Here is a 24,281-nt window from a genome sequence, read left to right on the forward strand (position 1 = left end):
TGTTGCCTCGATGATACAGTCTCCAAATCTGGAAACTCTTACCTCTAAATCCTAGATGTGTGGTTGCTGCTATGGTGAGCCGCAGACGTTCAAAGGTATTCTGGTTTAGCATTCCACCACATGTTCCTGGGCTGAACCTGGACACTGAGAAAATACACTGGGGTCCAAGCTAAGCCTCGATCTCCTCAACCAAAGTCACCAAAGTTTTGGCTCCATATCTTGAGTAGGTTTCCCCCTGCATGATTCCTATTGTAGCACATAAGTAGCAACTTGCTTTTCAACTTCTCTTTTGCTAGCTGCAGAAGAGGAAATCTTTTGAGGCTGTTTTCCCGTTTGCAAAAAAACACACAAGATTTTGGACTTTAGGCTTGCTAAGAGTCTTGAAATGTCTTTTTTTCTGAAAGCCACATAATTCAAAGATCATACTATTGGTTGAAGGTGGAACTAGTTGTTACACTCAATGAAAGGTTGCTACCAAAATCACCCCAGCCTTGTGTTGAGCTCTCCCTGTAAAGTTTAGCCATCCTTAGTCAAGATTTTCCTCCACCCCTATTAGGCAGGCAAAAGTTATAGTTGTACAGATGTCATGGTGGGGTGCTTCTTCAGCAGCAGACTCATGTGCAGTGAACACCTAGCTCCCTTCTCCAAATGGGTGGCATTATTTTTATTTAAAAGGACTGTAGAAAGTTGTCTTCATTTTTAGCAGTATTCTTTGCTAAAAATTGGAAGCAAGCCTAAGCATACAGTCAATTCATATTTGGCCATTAAAATATCTACAACCTAGACAATGTAATGGAATAGTCACATGTGCTTTGACTTAGGGGAACACACCTGAAGTTAAGGGTGGTTTGGAAGCTTGAGATAATGAGGGAAAGGTGAGAATCTCTTATGGTAAATGCTGGATGCATTCGGATGTTAACCTTAAATCAGAGATGAAGTACTAAGTGGACAAGCATTGGGCTCATACACTCTCACTTCCCTCTCTTCCTCCAGCGAGGGAGAACACTGGAAGCACCTGTTTCCATTTTCAGCTAACTGCAATTGGTCACTGTGCCAAACCGGGACTTCATACATTACACTTTTCTTACCTGATGTGTCTTTGTAACAGATGTCATTTTGTACATTTTTTAAAATGAAAAATAAAAGCGCAGTAGCCAGGACCAAAGGGATGAGCTTCACACAGCATTTCACCTGGTTCTTGCGTAGGGATAAAACTGCAGGTGCTTCGCTGCCCTGCTATTCAGGTACCCAAGTGTCAAATACCAGCCATCTGTCCCTTCCTAGATAATTTCCCAACAGCTCTCCACCAGCTCCGGTCCAAGCAACATGCCTGGGTTAACTCTGGTGAAAGACAATGTTGCCGAGCCACGAGGGTCTGACCGCTGTGCCATCCAAAAGAGAAAGAGAGGCAGGGAGGAAGCAGCTTTAAAGTGACAGACGATTTTTTTTTATATTTAAAAACCAAATAATAATATTATTAATAATAAACCCAGATTAAATAAAATGTACAGTGAACATACCCAGCCAACATCTGTATGTGCAATTAAATACGGCTCCGTACCGCGGCACAACGCTGAACGAAAACAATATACACGTGTTCCGGAGAGGGGTTGAGGGGTGGGACATGTTCTTTCACGCAAAAAAAATAAAAATAAAATAATAAAAAACAGAAACCCCCAAAACAAAGCAAAAAAAATCAATGTCTCTCTCTTCATTCTGTCCATATAAATATCTCCAGAAAGATTCCCCCCTCCCCCACCAAAAATAAAAAGGGGAGGAGGTGCATGTGGGATAAAAGGAGGAGGGTGGTGGGGGAGGGCAGAAGAGGGCAGCCAAGGAGGCCTGAGAGGCCAGTCCAGTGTGCTTGTTGCCCCCTCCCCGCCCCCCCTCCGCCTGCCCCTATTGGGAGCTGGCACGCTCCAGCACACGCAGGTCGTAGTTCTTTTTGGCCATACGCAACTTGAAGCAGCTAAGTGAGTTGTTGAGACGCAGGGAGGCATTCTGCGCTGCCAAAGGGCTGGGGAAGACGGCCACAATGGTGTATAAGGCAGCAAGGTCAGAATGCCTGCCGTTCTCTGTAGTTCCATGGTTGTTGTCGCCTCCGCCTCTGGGACGCCCCTGAGTCTCTTTGAGCCACTGGATTTTGGCACCAGACATGGCAAGTTGAGTGAAGAGCTTGTCGGCCTCTGTGCGCGTGATGCCCTCAGGTAGATCAGTCACTTCCAGTATGCGGCCCAACACTGTAGGGGTGGCCATGAGGGAGCAAGGAATAAGAAAGAGAAAGGAACACTTTCAGTACCCTTGGCGGCAACAAAAATTGCGGGCAGAAAAGTGAGCGACAGGACCTAGAAGTCTTGGGTCCGGCTGTCATTTTGGCCAGGTCTTATGGGTTGGAGTCACAGCTCATTTCGTCAGCCATACAAAACTGGGGTTAGACCCTAATCTCAGTTTTGTATGGGCTCTTGAAGTACATGTTTGTCTGTTGAAATGAAACAGTAATAAAACCTGTTGCTGACTCCTCTAGGATAATAATAATAATAATAATAATAATAATAATAATAATAATAATAATAATATATTATTTATACCCCGCCCATCTGGCTGGGTTTCCCCAGCCACTCTGGGCGGCTTCCAGCAGAATATTAAAATACAAAGATCAATCGAATATTAAAAGCTTCCCTAAATGATAAACAAATGAGCATGAGGCAATTGAACAGTTTGTTCCCCTTGTCCAGCAGGGGTACCAACTTGAATAAAATATTGGGGGAGGGGGCAGGCAAACCCTGCCCCACATAATCGATCACAAGATGCAGCAACATATTCCATTTATACCACACACATTCACCACATGCCTGAGGTGTAGTCAAACTGCACTTACCAGATGTATTGCAACCACAGCTTAGATCAAACAAAAGAAAACTGGCAATGATTTTCACAGGTGGCAATACTGTAAGCCAACATTAGAAATCATCTGTACAAAACAGATTGGTGCCAATGTTTCTGGCATTCAAATACGTTGTTGTTGGCATATCTGATATCTCCATGCATACTCCACTTGATTACTACGTACCAGAGTATGTTAATACAACAGATCTGTTCAAAGCCCAGCCCGATATAATAAGCACGCTATCCTGGATTGTCCACAATGCTTCTCAAGTGCACCAGGCCATTCTCAGAATTTTTGAGAGTGGATCTGGAGGGGTGCAGTGGCTGACCAAAGTTCAAACTGCTGCTCAGCCATGAAGCTCAGTAGTTGAATCTAGGGAAGTCACTCCCTTTCAGTCTACCTCTCAACTATTATTGAAATAGTAATAGTTTCAGATCAGTGGTACCTAAACTTGGCTTTTATCACTTTAGTTGTGGGGTCAACCTCCAAAGAATCCTGGGAGCCTCCGCTTGGTGAGGTGCTAGGAATTATCCACAGCGGTTGTGAGAAGAGCTCAGGGAGGCATTCTCTCCAGCACACCAAGGTGCTGGTGGTCTGAATGGCAGGTAAGCAAGCCAGATTGGAAGTGACGTTGCGAGGACAGAGCACTGAGGATGCAGAATCCTGGTCCTCTTCAAACATGGCTTACACCAGCTGGCACCCTGAAGCAGCCACCTTGCTGAAGCAGTAGTAGCCTTTTCTGTCCTTAGTTCTGGGGGTTCCTGGTCCATAAAAAGAACCACAGGCCACAATCACAATCAATTGTTGCTGCTTTGAGTCTTTGACAGACGGCACTGTCAGTTTCCACAGAACCTTATAAAAGCCAGGGCACATGCTCTTCTACATGCTCATCCCCTCACATACTCTTAATACACCCCAGACTCATTTGTCTCCTTTCTGCGTCCCTGCCCCAGTCCATTTCATATCACTAACTAGTTTCAACATTTTCCTAAGCAATTTTTAATTCAGCCTTTTCTCCTCCTGCCCCTGCTCCTACACAAATCCCATACTACATCTCCAAACTCAGGTATATTGGCTGGGAGCAATCAGGGCCTTGTGGTCCACCTTTTCCCTTTCAACAATCCTGGTAGGGATATAATCAAAACTTTGAAGACCCTTGACTGTTTACAGACTAATTGCCAATCAAGCAAGGAAAACATCTGCCTCTTCCCCCATGGGCTCCCCCACATGGTCTGGGAAACATTGCTCTAAGCAGAAAAGAATTTTCCTCTCCAGTCAGTGCCAAGTTTGCTGCCAGTCATTTTCACAGACTCCTGTGCTAGAGGAACTGGGCACTAGAACCAGCGGTTGTGTCTTGGCAGCAGCTCCAAATCTGCACCCCAAATAAATAACTGCATGACAGTTCCAGTTTCCAGTTAGTAGCAGCAGTGCTGGGTCTTGGCAGGCAGGATTCTTTGCTAATATTAAACAGGCAGAGTAGCAAATATAGCAGACCCACCCCAGGCTATTTTCCACTGGGGGGTGGGGGATGCAGGTGGAGAAGTTTCATGCTCTAAAGAGACTCTTAAAGGAACAGCAGGACATCACCGTGTAGTTTGTTTACAGAGGGGCATTTTCAACACTCCTCCTCATTTACTGGCAAGTGGGTTTTACTTGCCGGCTTAGCTCACCCTGTCCAAATCTAATTGGCAAGCTTTAGCTAAGCTCATATTACCTCTACCTCTCCTTCAAATCAGAACCAGTGACGGCGGTGAAGATCCTGTGGAGGCGGTTGGTGGATGGATGGCGGCGAACAGATTGAGGTTGAACCCTGACAAGACGGAAGTATTGTCCTTTGGGGACAGGAGGCGGGTGGGTGTGGGGGCCTCCCTGGTTCTGAACAGGGTAACCCTGCCCCTGAAAAACCAGGTGCATGGCCTGGGAGTCATTTTGGACTCACAGCTGTCCACGGAGGCACAGGTCAATTCTGTGTCCAGGGTAGCTGTCTACCAGCTCCATCTGGTATGCAGGGTGAGACCCTACCTGCCCGCGGAGGTGTCTTACAAGAGCAGTGCATGCTCTGGTTATCTCCCACTTGGGCTACTGCAATGCACTCTACGTGGGGCTACCTCTGTAAGAATTGAATAGCACCTTAAATATATAAACTGATTCCCTTCCTTTAAAGACCTGAGATTTTTTCAATAAATACTGAAGTTGGCTTCTGTATAAAGAGTTTGATGTTCAGGACCAAGCAGCTAGAGGCCTATGTTAAACTAATCCCTAGAAAGTATTTAGGCTGCAATCCTGTACATGCTTTTACCTGGGACTAGATCCCTTTTACTTAAGTGGGCTTCCTTCTGAGTAGGCATGTAGGGGGTTGTGCAATTAGCAGCAAGTGGGGGCTGGCCCTGCCTCATGTTCCCGGGCTGTATCTTCGACTGGGGGGCATGGCTGGCAGAGGTGACAGGTTTGCCTTGGAGTGGAGCATTTTTTATCAGAGCTGTGAAGTTCAGCCACACACCCTCCCCCTTGATTTATTATTTTTGGAGTGTGGGGTCAATGCTGTTGCCCTTGTTCAGACACCATGGGAATTTGTAAGGGAGGGTGAAGTAGCCACATTTGTGGATGGCACTCAGCATGTTCGTCTGCTGAATCCTTCCAGGCTGCTGCAAAGAGCTCTGAAAGGGCCTCTCCAGCTCCCAGCTAGGCAAATGTTTGTGTTTTGTAGGAGTGAGACATGGCAGGACAGGAGAAGCCATTTTCTGGTTCACCTCAGGCAGCAAATGCATTGGGATGGCCCTAGCTGCTCTCTTGGCACCCATGGCCAGCCTTGAAAGAAGTTCTGGCAAAGGTAAGACATGAGTCTTTCTTGCAACTGGAGAAGACTCTCAGTTGGTCTGCTAGAACCCTATCCCTTTAACCAACTAGAGACTAGTGGATGTGAACACCCTGCTAGGAGGAAATAATAAATGCTTGAGTTTCCCCATATTCCTTGGCTGGATGTGGGTTGGACAGATGGGTAATTCCCATTCAACTGCTTTCCCCAGTTTAGCATTTGCTCCATTACTCTGGCACTGAGCATAAAGACAAATCTAGAGATCTGCTGTGGGCAACACTGATGAGGCCAGTGGAGCATGAATTTTGTCACTTGCCTACATCACTTGTTCCGAGGTCCGTGGATGCAGACTTGAGAGCCTGTTTCTTGCTTCGATTGCCATGCTTCATCCCTGTTTGTCCCTGCAATAGAAGAACAATAGAACTGATAGCATGGGACACTTTCACGCTTGATCATGTGCCACCCTTAGTATTTCAATCTGGCCATTTCTGTGAAAGACCCCAGTCTGAACTTTAGTTCTCCCATAACAGTAAATAACTTTTAGTTCAGGCTTAGTTTACACAAGTTATACTGCATATTCATACAATGCACTTAAGTGTGTAAAGCCATTCACATGTGTTATCTTGGCCATCCTTGTAATTCTGTACAATGAGCCTATTATTCCCACATGGCCAAGACCACCTAGGGCATTTATGTGATGAGACCTAAGACTTCTATCTCCTAGCCCACCATGCTGCACCTATATCACATCCACACTATGTTTCTCACAGGACTGACTGATCAAGATCAGGTCTGGGGTTAGCATCTTATGAGGCTTTGTGGATGGAGCTAAACAAAATTCTAAGGATGAGAACCTGGTTGGTTATTCCATCTGCAATCCTAAATAGGGAAGGAGGTGGAGATTTTTACAACAGGAATGGGGGTTGTGTATATGGCGTAAGGGGCTCTGAAAGCAGCTGTCCTAATGCAGCAACACACATACAGGACTACAAATAGCAGAAAGACACCATACATACTCCTGCCTTTCTTCTACATTCCCAACTTTACTATTATCCACCAGTGACTCAACCCATGTCCATTCTCACCTGGTGTGCTGTATAGCTGGACTGGTTGTGCAACAGAGGTGGGGGGCAGATGGAGAGATTGTATTGCAGTGGCTGGCCCAGCAAGGAATAGCGGCCATCACCTGGGAAGAAAGAGAGCCAAAGAGAGGTTGAAGAGGGCAGTTGCACCTAATGTTCAAGAAGAAGCATCTTGAGCAATCATTTGTTTTCTTTGCTGTTGGGGGATCCTCACTTTCCCACACATACAGGAACACAGGGTCGAATCATTTCCAGCTTAACAGCACGACAAAGACATTCCAAAACCTGTAAATTGCCAGTGTTCCTGGTGTGGTAATAGAGGTGGAAGGCTTCCCTCTGGACAAAGATTTGACATGGAAGCGTTTGAATTGCATCCAACTCAAGTCTCCAGAGATTGAAAGGTTGTGGTGGTTATTCTGCAGCATGGACTTTAATAAGGAACTGCTCATTTTATAGCTCCTTAGGTGTCTCCTGTGAAGGTTGGTGTTTATGCCCTGCAGTGAAGCAGGCAGAAATTAGAAATGCAAAGGAACTGTAACTACCCACAAAGCATCTTGCTGGCCATTATGACATCAAACAAGAAGTTCCTTCCTTTGTGAGTCTTGAAAGCGAAGGTTCAAGCACACACTACTAATATTTATTGATGCAAAGGTTGCTGCAGCTTAATCATGGAGTTTTTCTCTATTGTAACTAAAATTATTTAAGTTCTTTAGCTATAACAAAAACTCCCCAGAGTTGTCCTTACCTTGTGCTGGGCCCACAGGCCGGGGGAACTGTGTAAGGACTGGGAGGGGGCTGAGTCCGGTGCAAACGCTGTTGAGACTAGTGACAGGTGAAGGTGTAGGTGACTGTGTGGGGGATGTGATGGGACTGTTCAGCTGGGTGCTGTTGGCCTGGAGGAAAGAAAAAAATAGAAAGCAAGGTGGGGTGGGTGCCATCAACTGCATTCAACCTAACCATTTCCCCCTCTTCCATCAGATCCATCCCCATCCTCTACCTGAGCGCTGGTGTCTGGGTTGTAGATGTCTCCAGGCTTCTGCCCTCGCTGGTCCAAACTGTAGTACTTGCAGTGGTTCCATTGCACCATTGAAGGATTCTGGGGAGGCTGAGGGGCATTGGGCACATTGAGCTGCATAACCACAACACCAGGTCCTGCGGGAGACACCCCTACAGAGGAAGCCAGGAGTGGGGAAACCATCATCATATGCATGCATGATTAGCAATAGTTAAGAAGAGCCTGCAGCAGCCATAAGCACAACTCGTCTCCCTTTACAGAAGAGGCAAATGACTGATCTCAGGATACAGGATGGAGAAACAGAGCCATAAAACAAGATGTCCATTATACCTGGGCCAACTCAACAGATTCTAAGGTCACTGTGGTTGCTCCAAGTGGGAAAGAATTCCTTGAGAAGCAAGGCATGTGGGCATTGGTGACCCTCCCAACTCCAGTTTTTCCAATTCAGCCCCTTTCCCCAGGCTCCACTAGGCTGACTGATCAGTTTCCAGACCAAGATTAAAACTTTATAATCCTACAAGTGCCTGAACTGGAGGCAGGGCTCAAGGGAATTCCCATGTCAAATTTTACTCTGGTGATGAGCTGGCATTCCCACTGCTCCCATGGGCAGCAGTCTAGCTTAGCAGGTGGAGGGCTGGCCACATGGCACACAAAACTCTCTTTCTTCCAACACTTTGCTGCCACTTCCTGCTTCCTAGCCACCTGTCACCTGAGATGGCTCACTCTGCCCAACAGCAGAGCTAGCTCGGAATACAACTAAAAAAAAAATTAAGGACTTCTTCATTTCCAGGTTTGGAATAGACAGCTGGGCACCCAAGCAAAAGATGCTGTTTGTGGTAGCCATTATTCTTATCATAGCTATGAACAAATGTATATGTATACTGTACACTGCTAAGTCATAAGCGGTGGAGGATGAAGGCTCTTAGGAAGCTTCATGTCATTTCACATGAATGCACTTACTACAGAAAAGCTCTAAATAAACGAATAGGAGTTTGGGGTGTTAATTAGGCAGCCCCAATTTTTTTCACAGGCATTTCACTCTTTTCTTGGGCTGCCCTGTTGAACATTTCCATTTGATCTGCCTCGCTCCTTCCCTTGCTTCCCACAATATCAGGGGGAAACGAAAACATTTTACCAGCTGAAAAATTTAGGAAAGGTCTGAACTTTTACCACATTTTCAACTAAAGAAATGAGGTCCAAGATATATTTATGTACATCTTCCTTATATTTTCCAGTGGGTGCAGAGCAGGTGACACCATATCTAAATTTGAGCCCCATGGTCTGTGAAGGATGTTTGACAGAGGCAGGGGGAGCCTGAATAGGACCGGCAGGAGATACATGACAGACCGGCTTTGAAAAATGATGGGCGTTTTTCACAGTGACCACTAGATCAATACTGTACCAAACACTGGAAGTTGGGAGTTTGAAATCAAGTGTTCTCTTGATCTCATGATGCTCGAGTTCAGTCTTTTAACAATCTTTAACCAGATCACTGAGATCTGGTGATGGTTGGTAAACTCACAGCATTCTGGTTTCAGTGTTTTCTGCAACTTTGCACATAGTGTGTGTGTGTGTGTGTGTATGTGGGGATTTTTTTTTGGGGGGGGTCACATTCTGCTAGGCTAATAGAGTAAACCGCCTTACCTGAATACTGCTGCTGCATCTGTGGTGGGCTGCAGGGCGAAGGAGATTGCGGCATCTGATACTGCTCTGCCCCATGAGGCTGCAGGAAACCAACCGAAGGGCTGGGAAGGAAATAGCAAGATCTGATGAAGTAGCAGAAGCAACAGGACGGAGACAACAGCTGTGCTTCCCTTGAGAGACAACCAAGCCCAACTGCACTGAGTAATTTCCCGCATCATTCATCAGTTTAATGCTAATTGCTGTGATTCCTACTCCGATCATCTTTCAATTAAGGGGAATGCTTATTCAGTACTTCAGGGGGTAGGGATGCCACACGCATTCTCATCCTCTTATTCTCGCTCATACACAAGGAAGCTTCCCCACCCCCACTCCCCTTCTCTAGCTAGTTGTTTCTCCATCTTGAATCAAAGAATCAGAGTTGGAAGAGACCCTGAGGATCATGTGGCCCATCCCTGGGACTACTCCAACCCAAAGGGATGCAGGTGGGGCTGTGGTCTGAACAGCTGAGTCTCTTGGGCTTGCTTTCGTGCAGGAAAGCACTGCCTGCACCAGTGCCAATAACCTCCACCATTTGCCAAGACCACATCTCTAACCCCCACAGCAGGGGAGATGGAGCAGAGTTGCATAGAAACCAGCTGGGCTTGCAAAAGAGGGACAGAGGACTCAGCTTTGCTAGCCTGGAGAAGCAGAGCACTCTGTCCCCAATCTGCCAGGCCAACTGGCTTCCACACTCTCCATGTAGGAAGTGGCTTCATTCCACCTTTGGTTGGCATGGAAGCCAAATCAGGTTGATCAAAGCAGAGTGCTCTTTCCCTGCTTCACTGGTTCCATCGCTCGCCTTTATGGAATTCCTGGTCATCAATGGCAACCAGGAGAGTGATTAAATAGTAGACTGATTTTTGTCCTCTCTGAGAGAGGTATACTTATATAAAATTAGAAAGGGCAGCCAGAGAGGCCTGTAGACCATACATGAAAAGGGTATTGGCTCGTGGACAAAATGGATTGTTTCAAGAAGTGGCAGAAAGATATTTCTAGATTTGTCTGGCAGGGCAAGAAGCCCAGAATAAAATTTAAGATATTAACTGATGCAAAGGAAAGAGGCGGATTTGCCCTGCCAGACTTTAAACTTTACTATGAATCAGCAGCATTCTGCTGGCTAAAAGATTGGCTGCTTCTTGAGAACACAGACATTTTGGACTTAGAAGGTTTTAACAACGTTTTTGGTTGGCATGCATATTTGTGGTACGACAAGGTTAAAGCACATAAAGCATTTAAAAACCATATTGTCAGGAAAGCATTGTTTAATGTTTGGATAAGATACAAAGATTTACTGGAAAATAAAACCCCAAGGTGGTTGTCACCAATGGAAGCGAAGGCTCAGAAAAAGCTCAATATGGAGGCCAAATGGCCAAAATATTGGGAAATTTTGGAACAGGAGGGAGATAGACTAAAACTGCAGAGCTTTGAGAAACTAAAAAACAAAGTGCGAGATTGGCTACATTATTATCAGATAATGGAGGCATATAATTTGGACAAGAAAATCGGCTTCCAGGTGGAAAAATCAAAATTAGAAACAGAACTGTTAGAACCCAAAACTAAGATTTTGTCAAAGATGTATAACTTGCTGTTGAAATGGAATACTCAGGATGAAACGGTGAAATCTGCTATGATTAAATGGGCACAAGATGTTGGACATAACATTATGTTTGCTGACTGGGAACAGTTGTGGACCACAGGTATGAAATTCACGGCATGCAATGCCTTAAGAGAGAATATTATGAAAATGATATACAGGTGGTACATGACCCCAGTCAAGCTTGCAAAAATATATCATTTGCCCGACAATAAATGTTGGAAATGTAAAGAAACTGAAGGTACATTCTTTCACCTTTGGTGGACGTGCCCAAGAATTAAGGCTTTCTGGGAAATGATCTACAATGAAATGAAAAAGGTATTTAAATATACTTTTCTGAAGAAACCAGAGGCCTTCCTTCTGGGCATTGTCGGCCAATTGGTGCCAAAGAAGGACAGAACGTTTTTTATGTATGCTACAACAGCAGCAAGAATACTTATTGCAAAGTATTGGAAGACACAAGAACTACCCACTTTGGAAGAATGGCAGATGAAGGTGGTGGATTATATGGGATTGGCAGAAATGAGTGGCAGAATCCGAGACCAGGGAGAAGAGTCGGTGGAAGAAGATTGGAAGAAATTTAAAGATTATCTACAGAAATATTGTAAAATTAATGAGTGTTAGAATGATGTTGGATTGAAATTAAGTGGTTTCCAGCTGTAATGCTTTAAGAGATATGAAAAAAAGGATTATAAATAGGTAATAATATAATGGTAAGGATTTGCTGAACTAACAATTTGGGGTGGAATACAAAAAAGGGAGGTATGAGGAGGTCCGGGAAACAAGTTAAAAGAAAATAAGTAATTGAAAATGTATGTGTGTGGTTTTTTTCTTAAAAAGTTTCTTTATTCTGTATTTTTGTTATTCTGTTTTTTTCTTTTTTTCTTTTATTGTAATATTATAAAAAATCTTAATAAATATCTTATAAAAAAAGAAAAGAAAAGGGTATTGGCTCTTACAACTCCCTTCAATCATCATCTAACTTCGTGCAAGTAGGCAAATCTTTCCTTAAGAATGATTGTCAGCTTGAGAGAACATCACATATTGTTCTTTCAGCAGGGACAAAAATGCCAGTAACTCCTATTTATCATTTCTGTTTCCTAGGGCAGAAACTGGGAAAGCCAAACTGTGACCCCTATTAGCAATTCATTGGGGTTGTCATGGCTTTGAGATGGTGATGGGGAAGCCAGTTATGGATCTGGAGAGCAACCCTGTTGATCTCTTCATAGAATCATAGAGTTGGAAGAGACCACAAGGGCCATCGAGTCCAACCCCCTGCCAAGCAGGAATCTCTTGGAAGAGGTTCTTTCACACTGGACGCCCAACTTCGCAGACTGCTTTTGTTGCTGTACATTTTTATTGTGCTTTTATTGTTGCTTTGTGCTGCATTTTAAACTACTGTGATTATTATAATCTTAACAGAAAGGTGATATACACACCCACACCCACCCACCCACCCACCCACCCCAGACCTATTCTGGTTCCCTTTTATCTATTTTCTTAAATTGCCTACCAACTTTGCCAATGAACCCTCAAGGCAGCGTAAAATAAAAAGCAAACCGTAAACTAGTCAGCTCCTCAGTTTTGGTTAAACAAATCCATAAAACCGATTTCTGCAAACACAATTTCAAAACCAGACTCAAGAAACATACAAAGGGCAGAATGCAATGTAGTGCTAAGGAGATGTCCCATCAGTGCAAGCATTTCTGCTTTCCTGACAAAATGGTGTCACCTTTTCTCCCCATGTGCACTGCTCTGGGGATTCTCCCAGCCCTCCATAATTGGGGGGGGGAGTGCTGGGGGGCATGGGAAAAAGAGATGGGGAAGTCCTACTGCACTGGCAGGAGTCCTTGCTCTGGCTTCCACTAGCAGAACAGGTTAGTTGCATGCGGTCCAAGGAACTAAATAATTCCTCCTTCCTTCCACCAAAAGCCTGGGATGACCAAGATAAGTTTTGGTTCTGAAAACCCATCAAGGAAGGAACCCTGCAGACCTATTGAAAAGGGGAGTTCCAAAGAGAACTATGAAGGCTCTGCTCCTAGTAGTCACACCTGCCAAAGAAGGGACACTATACAGGGCTTTGGCTCAAGCTCTTACCTGGTGCCATTCTGCTGGGCTGGCGGGATAACACTGTAATAAACTGGCATCCCCCCTGCTTGTAGTCCTCCTTGTACAGACTGGTTTGCTGGCATCAGCACAGGCTGCTGAAAGGGCTGTTGGACCACGCCCTGAGACTCATTAGCCACTGGAACCTGCTGGCGGGGGCAGAGGGAGAGTAAAGGGAGAGAACCTATTAAACAGGGGGAAAGACAACAACATACAGTAGTTTAAGGGGCACTGAACGCAGAAAACAACAGTGGAGGAACAATGAGACACTTCCTCCAAGATCTGGTCTTTAGATGAAAAGTAAGTGCCTAGGTCTCCTGCTCTTTGCTTCCAACACTTCGTGAACTCCAGGGCTTTGCTTTCACTTCACTTCACTTCTATTTCACTTCATTTATTTTATTTTACCAGACTTTATCTTAGTCCAGGACAAAAGCCGGAATACAAGGTGCATATGGTAGTAACTGAAAAATGAAAACTAAACATATGTCTCTGACTTGTTGTCCTTGTTGCATAGTAAGATACAAATGAATTCCAGCAATTGTTATATCTTGCCAAGGTACACCTAATACAGGAATGGCAGTGAAAAGTTGATGTAATTTGAACTGCTGAAACACACTCACTAGATAGCTACTTACTTTAAAATAGGCTGTTGTGCTAAAACACTTTTGTACTGCATGGAACACATGATCAAATAAGGCAGGAGTGGTGAGCCTGTGGCCGTCCAGATGTTGTCTCACTCAACTCCCATCAGGGACAGTGGAATCTGGAGCCCAGCAACACCTGGAGGCTGACCTCCGAGAGAAAGCTTCTTTTGCATCTTTTATGTGGTTCAAACAAACAAATGAATTGAACCATCGCTGCATTTAGAATTTCTGGTCATGTAATAAGGATTTTTAGAATTCCCATTCTACTGTAGATTTTAGATAAGCCTTTAGCACTTTTGCAGATAAAAGGCAGAGTTCCTAGGGACATTGATGAAATTTGCACAATTCTTCCCTCACAGCAAGTGGACTCAAAAAAAGGCATTCCAAGTTGAAAAGTGTGTGGTTGTTTTCCAGGTACACCCCAGCTGGGCGCTTCATCCACAACCCAGAAAACTGCACAACTGACGTCAAGGAGCCCTTAGGGCTTTATACATCTCAAGCCCTCTCCCCTGCCCAATAAAATTAGGCAAGGTCAATTGCTGAGGTGTTTGTAATATGGTGGTTTGTAATGTGGGTTAAAAGTACAGACCTTTCAATGTACAGGAATGAGCCCTGTAAGTTTTCCCACATTCGGTGCAACTCCTACCATACTGTTACTACTAATCACCTTGTGGCTTTGAAAAGGCTTCCCAGAACAGGCATGGCACTGGGGCTTCCAGGGGGAAAAGGGTGTGATGGAATACAAAACACTCATTTATGCAGGCCTTTGAAAATGGACTTAGGGAGTTCAACTGTCTCAATTAGGTTTTCACAGTTTACTTTCAACATCAGCAGCAACCTCGGGTTGCTATCTGCCGTTTTTGGATCTGTAAAACAGTTCCGATCTGTTTCTAGGTTGCTGTTGACCTGTTATGATTAACAGAGGCTGTTGCCAAAACAGCAATCCTGCATCAAGTCTCCCCCTATTTAATGTGCAGCAAAACATGCCCATCCCCTGATGTCATTAAGTTACACATTTCTTCATTCCATCTCACATTATGGGCCTACAATGGCAGCGGATGCACAACACAGAGATGAACCCAGAAACATAGCAAGCTGCCTTATGCTGAGTCCGACCATCTATCCACCTGGCTCAACAATGTTGACATTGACTGGCAGCAGCTCTCTGGGCTCTTGACAGTGGCATTTGCAGCCCTTACAGGAGATACTGGGGATTGAACCTGAGACTTACGGTAGGCAGAACCACGGCTCTACAATAAAAGAGGGGGAAATGCAAAAACTAGAGATGGTGCTGCTGTTTTAGTGCAACGACCAGTCCTTCCGTAAGTCACATACCTTGAGTTGCACCTATGCCTTTGAAGAGCATGGGACAGCTTTCTAAACCATCACAGGGATCAAAAGATTGCATGAATTCACTTCTGACTTACCAAATTGCCACTTCCAAGGTCCCTCACCCTCACCATATTTCTTCTTTCTTTTATTGCCACTCACTTGATATGAAGGCAGTGAAGTGTACTGGGTCATCAGGCCTTGCATCTGACTGCCCATATTTCCTCGCTGGTTGCTAAGGAGGCTCTGGCTCTGAGACTGCTGCACACCCATCATGCTTTGCATCTGGCCACCCATGTTGCTGCGCTGGTTGCTGAGGAGGCTCTGGCCCTGTGATTGTTGCATTCCTATCATACCTTGGTACGTCTGCTGCTGGCTGGACATGATTGGCTGTAAACCTGCATCGGAGCAAGAGGCTGAAGGTTAATACTTTATACCAGTGGGATCTGCCTGTCTCCTCCAGCATTACGTGGTCACTAAAGCATGCTCAGTCCTCATTGGCCTGTTTTTTGTTTTTTAAGGAAGGGAGCTGTCCCCTCGATTTCCCCCCTAAATATTTTTCCTACTTCTTCAAACCTGGCAATCGCCTCCTCCTTTGCATCTCAGTGGTCTCACTTTGGTTAAACAGCCATCATATTTAAGCACTTTAGGTGGCCAACAGTATATATGACTGGTGTCCCAGGAGGACCCCTTCATTACCCTTCATATGCATCTCTTGTGTATGCGCACGCATGCAGGTGGTGCTGTGGTCTAAACCACCAAGCTTGCCGCTCAGAAGGTCGGCAATTCAAATCCATGCGACGGGGTGAGCTCCCGTTGCTCTATCCCAGCTTCTGCCCACCTATCAGTTTGAAAGCATACCAGTGCAAGCAGATAAATAGATACTGCTGTGGCGGTAAGGTAAACAGTGTTTCCATGTGCTCTGGCACTTGTCATGGTCCTCCGTGTGCCAGTAGCAGTTTAGACATGCTGGCCACATGGCCTGGAATCTGTCTGTGACAAACCTCATAGTCACATTTGACTGAACTTAACCATCCAGGGGTCATTTACTTCTACATTATTATTATTATTATTATTATTATTATTATTATTATTATTATGCTACCCTTCATTCGAAGATCACAGACGTATGTCATTCACATCTTCCTTGTAGACCAGAGATTCAAATCTCAGAAATCTTTAAATGAACGCTTCCTGACAATCAACTCAAGCGTTAGTTGATTAATTCACCAAGGTTTACAACCCTTCTGTGCACATATGTTTTAGATCAATTATCAGACCCAAACAATCAAATGTATGTAAAATCGAAGGACAGTAATAGCCTCAACTACCTATAACCCAAGGGGACATAGGCCTTACAGCCAGCTACATTCACGCTTGCAAAGATTTTTAATATGCAATGACCTGAGCTCTATAAATAGGCTAACTCCCCTTGGCTCCAAGAAAGGGCAAGCTGGCCTGGATCTCCCTCACAGCACTAGAGCACTGATCTCCCGCCGCTGCCGCCCCCACTTGTTCCTTCTTGGATGCTGCACGTGCCGCCCCCTTACCAGGTTGCTGCGACTGCTGAGGCAGCTGTTGGCTGCGCTGGGGGCTGTAGGCCACCGGGTGAGAGAGAGGTCGGTATTGCTGGCTAGAGTTTGGGTACTGCCCGGGTGGGTAGTAAGAAACCTGAATCTGTCAGGAGGGGAAAAAAGCAGTCAGTAAATAAGACAAAGGACATAACTGTAGCAGATCTCTGGGCTTCTGACTGACAAGCCGCTCAAGAGGACACCAGTTGCAGCAAAAGGCTAGCCTCAAGGGGACATCAGCAGGAGACACACTGTCACAAGCACGTGGAGTTCAGACAGACACACAGGAGGAGCCACAAGGAACCAAGGATCCTTGGAGAACCCTCAAAAGAGAAAGCATACAAGCATTTGCAGAATGACAGCCTCTTGCTACACCCCTCAAAACAACAACAGCAGCAACAACAACAAAAAACCAACCCTCTCACACTTTCCGGGCTTTTCTAACTCAACTGAATACACAGACAGGGAAAAGAAAAACATGGCTTTGACCAACAGAACAAGCAGTCTCTGGAAATTCAATTATTTCATAGTTAGGCAGCATCCAACTTCCATCTTTCATAGTTGGGTAACACCTGTGCAGCTTTGTAGGTGGAGATGGAGTGGAGAGAGTAGGTTCTGCAAGAGCACCACAGGCAATATTTGCAAATGAGGCTGAAAACTCTGCCCAATATTCTGTCCATTTGCATTTCTTACAGCAGAAAGTATTGATCTGATGTTTCCTATTCTAATCCTATTTTCCTCTTCTGATCTGTCCTATTCTAATTAATTCTAGAGGGTTCTGGAGGCTTCTCTGTGTGAAAGAAACAAGCAGAAGGTTCATGATGTTTGGGTTATTACTTCAGAAAAGCTGAGTACAGCTGACTTAAACTGGTTCTGTTATCTCTTCTGTCAAGGTCATGCTGACTATAATAATAGGCCAGAAGGAGCCTGGGTTTCACTTTCACTTTCTATCTCTCTTCCTTCTGGTGTGGTATTCTGTATATAGTGTTAAAAGTTTAGTCTTATTATAACTTACTGTAAGTTTAAGTTAAGTCTGCTACAACTGGATTTCTTATGGACAGTGCCAATCCTGAATGTATTGGATTTGTGACCATTTTGCTCATTTGCCTTCAGTAGCAATAAAGCTCTGCTGGATGAAATACAATTGCCTCTGGTCTATTTTTGGGGAATCCTGCAACGTGTTTCAGTTTTTACTCTGCTAACTATACACTGGAGTTCTGCTCTGGATCATTATTGAGCAGAATTCCATGACATATACCCCGCAAAGTCTAAGCTAGCTAACTTGACCCAATGCTTAGATACCCTTAATGCTCTGCCCAGCTCAGGTCTACTTGAAATGGTTTTCTGTACCCCTTTTAGCAACTTCTCATCATCATCATTTGATGTTTCCTAAGAATCTCTTTCACACATGCACACACTGTCACTTACTTGCTGCGGGGGCTGCATATAGCTCTGGGGCTGCAGAACCTGCTGGGCTGGGGCTGTGTGTCCCGAGGCAGAGTAGGTGGAGGCTGTGATTGGCTGCCCAGGAGAAGCCATGATGAATCCCGTCTGCTGAGGATGCTGAGACATGATTGGCGGCTGGAACATGGATGAGGACGGATCTGGTGCTTCTGTGGAACCCTGGCGGCTGAGGCTGATCTGCCCAAAATGGTTGCTGAGCTCATCAGCCTGTAGCCAGAGGACAAGAGAAGGAAGCACTGAGTAACTGTGACCTCAAGTTGTTCGCATCAGCAGGTACATGGAACCACAACAGCCCTCCCTCTCCTGAATGAAAAAAGGATCAAGCAATCAGCACAGTGCCCAGGAAAAGTGTTCTTAGACAGTGTGAATATCAAGAAAAACAACAATGAAAGTGACCATTTGACTTAAAGGCAGATCCTTCCTACCACTTTACTGCCTCAATGCTTTGTCCCTTCACGATATAGGCCAATGCAAGTGACATAACATTCTGGATAGGTCACTCTACATAGGCAAGTCCCCTTCTCTTTGACTTCTCATACTCGGACACAATCAAGAACTGCAACCTAACATCTTGTGTAAAATAAACAGGCCAAAATTTGCCTAATTCCTGTATCAGTGGGAATGGAGAAGGGGGCTAAGGCAGGGCTGGATTAACCAAAGATGCCAACAAGTAATTTCCCTATACTAAGGTTGCCATATCTCTGGGTTTTCCTGGGCACGTCCTCTTTTTCAGCATTATAATCTCCATCCAGGAGATCATCATTTCTCTCTCTCTCTCTCTCTCTCTCTCTCTCTCTCTCTGTGTGTGTGTGTGTGTGTGTGTGAGAGAGAGAGAGAGAGAGAGAGAGAGAGAGAGAGAGAGTGTTTCCCTCCTCTCCTTTCTTGGTGGGACTCCCGCCAACCTTTGCCCACCTGGCTGCTCCCCATAGTGGAAGGGAAGGAGGATGCCACAGCTCCAAGGGGGAAAGGTGGCAAGTCAGGTGCCGCTAGGGGACTTTCAGCTGCAGGAGGTGGGCAAGGGGCGGCTGAAGTGGACCCAGAAGTGGTTGCATCCATTGAAGCAATGGGATCACACCACACGGGTTGGTGATAGGGGGAAGGTGAGGAAGAGGAGGGGGTGGTGAGAGGCTGGACAAATCTGCAGGATGGCACGCAAGCTGGGAGGCACGTTCTGGGCACTGGGCCAGGCAAGAGCGCAGTGCGGCGAAGTTGCCCGGCTCAGGATGCATTTGGACTGCCAGCTGCTGTGCCAGAGACGTGGGGTCTGGTGAGCAACCCAGAGCTCCCTCTCTGTCGTCCTGCCGCTGCTGCTCAGATGGGACCCAGTGGGGAAGAAAGGTGCGTGTGGGACCCCCAGCAGGAAGGGAGGCTTCTTTGCTTTTATTTTTGGGTGGGTGAGTGCAGAGGAGACCGAAAATGGCACTGCCCACAGGGGAGGCCTAAGCCAACAAGGGCCTCCCGTTGAGGACGCTGCCCTAGCCCTCAGGAATGACTCTGACCTCCAGACGTAGCAATAATCATCCTCATCCTTATTTTTAAAAATAAAAGTTAATTTTAAAAAATCCTCCCCCCTTTTTTTGGTTTGTTTAGTCATTTTTCTTTTCTTCCTTTTCTGTGGGGGAGGGAAGAAAATCCCTTTCTTCTTTTAACTATATCTCCCCTTCTATTTCTACTTTACTTTCACTGACATCTCTTAATCATCCCCCCCCCATTTTTATTTTTAACTTTCATTTTGATTTTTTATCGACATTATTAAACATTTCAATACACCTTTTATCCTTTACTGCACGCACACACACTAGTACTACTATTTTTCTTCCTCCTCCCCCCCTTCCCCTCCCGGCCCACCTACAAATGTGTCCTGGTAAATGTGCCCTCTTTTTTGCTCTTTGAAATATGGCAAGCCTACTAAGATCTCACTTCTGTGTATGAGACGATGGATTCCTTTGAGTGTGCTGCCACAGGTGATGAGTCCCCACTTATTACTATGCTACCATGATGCAGGAATCAGCTGCCAATGGCAATTTCCACCTCAAATACATGTAGGCTTGCCACATGACTGTATAAATGCAATGGATGTGCAATTTCCTCCATGTTATTGCTACTGGAATGGAAACAAGCATTATGTGAAATAAACATACTATTATGCAATAAACCCTAAACAAGTTGTAGTATGGCATCTCTGTTATAAGATCATCATCTAGAACAGGGGCAGGCAATGTGGTGCCCTCCAGATGTTGCTTGAATGCAACGTCCACAATCCCTGACCACTGGGCAATGTAGGCTGGACCCGATGGGGTGTTGCAAACTAATGTCATCTGGGGGGCCAAAGGCTCCCCATTCCTGATCTAGAATATCTCCACTGCTAGACACAGCATGACTCTTCCACTCCACAGACAAAGTAATCATTTTGACCATCTTGTGACAGAACAACTAGGTTCTCTATCTTGCCACAGTTGGCTCATGACACTTTGCCACGGTAAAATACAGATGGCATCCCTCTTGCTGCCCACACCCATCCGGAAGCTAACAGGGTATTAGGTGGCATGGTCTGTCCCAGCTTCTGCTAACCTAGCAGTTCAAAATCATACCAGTTCAAGTAGATAAATAGGTACCGCAATGGTGGGAAAGTAAATGGAGTTTCCATGTGCTCTTACACTTGTCACGGTCCTCCGTGTGCCAGTAGCGGTTTATTCATGCTGGCCACATGACGCTGAAAGCCGTCTGTGGACAAACGCCAGCTCCCTCGGCCTGAAAAGCATGAGCACCACACCCCATAGTTGCCTTTGACTGGACTTAACTGTCCGGGGTCCTTTACCCTTTTACCTTTCAAATAACTAACATAGTCTGGTTCTCTCAGTTTTAAGGCCTGTGTTTTAACTTGGGGATTAGGGTGAACTTAAGTTTCCTTGCATATTTATTTTGATTTTGATTTCAGGGTTTGTTTTTTATTTCTATATGAATTGTTTTTATATATCTTTCATGTGAGCTGCCCAGAAAACTTTGGGTTATGGGGCAGCATACAAATGTTAATTTAAAAACTCACTGGAAAATTCTCCTGTGCAAATTGGGTTGAAATGACCAGGAGTTGTGGAAGCGCTCTTCTGCAGCTCTTGTTCATTTCAACGAGGCTCAATATGTCAGTGTACTGTGACCAGATCTCCTTCCTGCTGTCCTCAATGGTACCTGAAGTCTGCCTGCCTCTCATAGAAAACTGACTGAACTTTGGCAGAGGTGTATAGCTGTCAAATGTCCCTTATTTGGTGGGAAACTCCCTTATCCCAGCACCATGTCCCGCTGCTGTCCCGGATTGATGATGTCCCTTAAATTTCCTGGGTTTCAAAGGACGCAGCTCCTCTCCCTCCCTCCCTGCCGGCCAGGGAGGAGGGAGGCTCCAACTGTGTTGCTTGGCTGCCCGGCCAGGCCCCCTCCGGCCTCCTCTCACCAGCCTCGGCCCCCGGGAGCCCCTCCCCGCTGGGACTGGCAGGAGCCTCGGGCCCTTCCGCCGCCATCCTCCTCGCGGCCGCTGAACTGAGCGTCTCTGCCTGGGGCCTCCCCTCTGCCCGTCGCTGCCGCTCCCGCTACCGCTAGGCCATGCTGTGGCTGCGCCGCCGAAGGACCCGGATGAGATGGGCAGCCTGGCGTGGCCTATGAATTGCTGAGGAGCCTTGAGAGGAGAGTGAGGGCAACCATAGAGAAAGCAGTTCAGAGAGAGGAGGCGGAGGCGCGGGCAGGTGTTCCAAGGGCTAACCATAGAGGGGGAAAGCGGAGGAAGGACCGCAAGCACTTCTCCCATAGATTTGTAGTGGTAGACTAGCATAGATGGTCTGATCTGCAGGTTTACTTCGGGCGCTATTCCCCCCCCCCCCGCTTCCTCCCGCTCCGCCTGATGGAACTGAGAGCTGCAGATGGAGCACGAGAGAAAAGATACAGAACTGCAGCAGCATCTTCGTAGCTTGGACTTCGTTTTGCGTGAAAAGTGGTTGCTACTTGTAGCTATTTAATTGCAGTGTTTCATCAGCTGGTGTCTTGAGCAGCAACCTCTGGAAATGAAGGGCTAAAAACCGGTGCTGCTCTCCCAAATTATCTGGTCCCTTTAACTTCGTATTTCAGCTGGTTGCCTAAAATCCCTTATTTTGGCTGCTGGTCCCTTATTTTCAAATCTGTAAGTTGACAGCTATGCAGAGGTGCATAGAACATAAACCAACCAACCCTTCATTATGTACTTTAAATGCTGAATATTTAAATGGTTAACTCAAGATCAAGAGGCAGAACTGCCGGAGCATCAGTTCCCCAAAGGCAGTCCAGATCATCAATGTGCTGTGGGAAAGAAACAGGAGGGAACAAGGTACACCATAGAAAGACAACTCAAGCGCCACGCAATCTGGATAGCAGACTTCTCTTCCTCCACCTCAACTACCACTCTACTGATTGCAGGCTAATCTGGAAATCTTGCCAAACTCATTTCCCCTACATAATATTCATGCATGCAGGGAAAGTAAGATGGGATGCAGCCTAAGACTCACAGAGCTCAACACCGTTTGCATCAGCTAAATCAGAGGTTTTACAGCTCCCAACTACATTCTTGCTGTGGGGCTCAGGAGCCCAGTTATGTCCCCCCTTGCCTGCAGAGCTGGCAGCCTCTCATGCTTTTCGAGCACCCTCCCTTGTGGAGTATTCCCTCAGTCTCCTCTTCTCTCCCCTCTCCTTGGGAGTCCTTTGGGCAGCTGCTGATGCTGCCCATGGTCTCCGAGCTGCCCCCCCAACCCCAAAGAGAGGTGTCTCCTCACACTGCCCCACAGGGGCCTGGGACTTGTCTGTCCATTCCCAACAGCAAGGGCTGGTGGACTGGCTGGCTGGGCTCCCTCGCCCACTTGCTAGCTTACTCCAAGGCCGCCTCAGCTCCTGGCAACCAGCATACCCTGGCCAGCCACAGAAGCACCAATCGCTAGTCAGGGCTGCAACAAACAGCTGTGCAAGACTTTGGGAGGCAGAGACGAGACAGGGCATCAGAGGAGGGAGGGAAGGAAAGAGGGACAGAGGCCAGTGCTGCCAGCGGCACCCCTGACCACCATTCAAGGCACCCAGGGAGCCACGGCACACTGATTGAAAACCACTGACCTAAATGTTCTAACCCCACATTTGCCAACTGCTTTATCAGTCAGATTTGATGACCTGTATGCAGGAATATCATCAGAAAAAGCACTGTGCAAATTGAGGAATCATATAGCAGTGGGCAAAACCAAGTTTATCCAACTGTAACACATTACAGCCATGCCCTCTGGTGGCTGTTACGGCCACATCTCATACAAAACCAGGAAAATGTCCTTTGGTACACATGCCCTGTTAGTTCAATGTGTTTCACCTTCAGCTGGTCTCTCACAAAAGTAATTTGGGTGGCAAAAATTAATTAGTGAACACTTTCATGTAACTGCATTCCAGACAAGTGGAACAGGCCTGCTGACTGAGGAAGACACTTCATTTCCCCATCCACAATAATATTGCTCTTTGAGCAACAGGAAACTGTAACAGGAGCTTTCTTTTAGGAAAGACACCTGGGAGCCATATAAAAACTGAGCAACAATTGTGCATTTGTTGCATTATAAATAAAAAGCCATGAACACACTTGAGAGATGGAAATTCTGTCCTGTTGAAGCAGAGCCCATCATCATCCTATGTAGTAGTATTTGTGTGTGTGTGTGTGTGTGTGTGATGTTTTTATTATGTACCCAAAGCGAACAAGCAGCTAACAAAATCAGCACTGGAATGCAGCACATTCTTTATTATGCCAAAGAGAGAGAGAAAGAGAGAGAGCGAGAAAGAGAAAGAGAGAGAGAGAGAGAGAGAGAGAGAGGGAAAGAAAGAAAGAAAGAAAGAAAGAAAGAAAGAAAGAAAGAAAGAAAATCTAAGAAGTTGGGTTTTTAATACCATATTGTACTGCTGGGGTGGAGAGACTGGCAGGAGGACTTGGGGGCAGGAGCTTGGAGAGTACTGAACAGGCTGTGGAGAGGGCTGCAGAGCTGGGACTGGCTAAGAGTAGAAAAGGAAAGGAAAGGAAGAAACAGGCATAAGGAAGCAGGGGTGGGGGGAG

At 45.9% G+C, this 24,281-nt stretch overlaps 1 protein-coding gene across 8 annotated transcripts in view; it reads right to left on the minus strand.

Moving 5' to 3' along the window:
• Positions 1-1,424: 1,424 nt before the first annotated feature.
• The window catches only part of R3HDM2 (R3H domain containing 2), a 97,944-nt gene continuing 75,087 nt past the window's right edge, over positions 1,425-24,281 (minus strand). For 2 of the 8 annotated variants that reach the window (XM_053370573.1, XM_053370538.1), the window contains 11 exons: positions 24,119-24,220; positions 18,155-18,397; positions 16,706-16,832; positions 15,318-15,553; positions 13,174-13,328; positions 9,444-9,544; positions 7,782-7,951; positions 7,530-7,677; positions 6,788-6,888; positions 6,019-6,103; positions 1,425-2,240 (listed from right to left, as the gene is read on the minus strand). In XM_053370573.1, coding sequence (XP_053226548.1) covers positions 1,900-2,240; positions 6,019-6,103; positions 6,788-6,888; positions 7,530-7,677; positions 7,782-7,951; positions 9,444-9,544; positions 13,174-13,328; positions 15,318-15,553; positions 16,706-16,832; positions 18,155-18,397; positions 24,119-24,220 — 1,809 coding nt within the window. In that variant the 3' untranslated portion in view covers positions 1,425-1,899. Of the gene's footprint in view, positions 2,241-6,018; positions 6,104-6,787; positions 6,889-7,529; positions 7,678-7,781; positions 7,952-9,443; positions 9,545-13,173; positions 13,332-15,317; positions 15,554-16,705; positions 16,833-18,154; positions 18,398-24,118; positions 24,221-24,281 lie in introns of all 8 variants that reach the window. The other 6 variants (XM_053370547.1, XM_053370528.1, XM_053370592.1 and 3 more) reach the window with 3 other exon arrangements.

This window comes from Podarcis raffonei, chromosome 2, assembly GCF_027172205.1.
Source record: "Podarcis raffonei isolate rPodRaf1 chromosome 2, rPodRaf1.pri, whole genome shotgun sequence".
NCBI classification, from domain to species: Eukaryota; Metazoa; Chordata; class Lepidosauria; order Squamata; family Lacertidae; genus Podarcis; species Podarcis raffonei.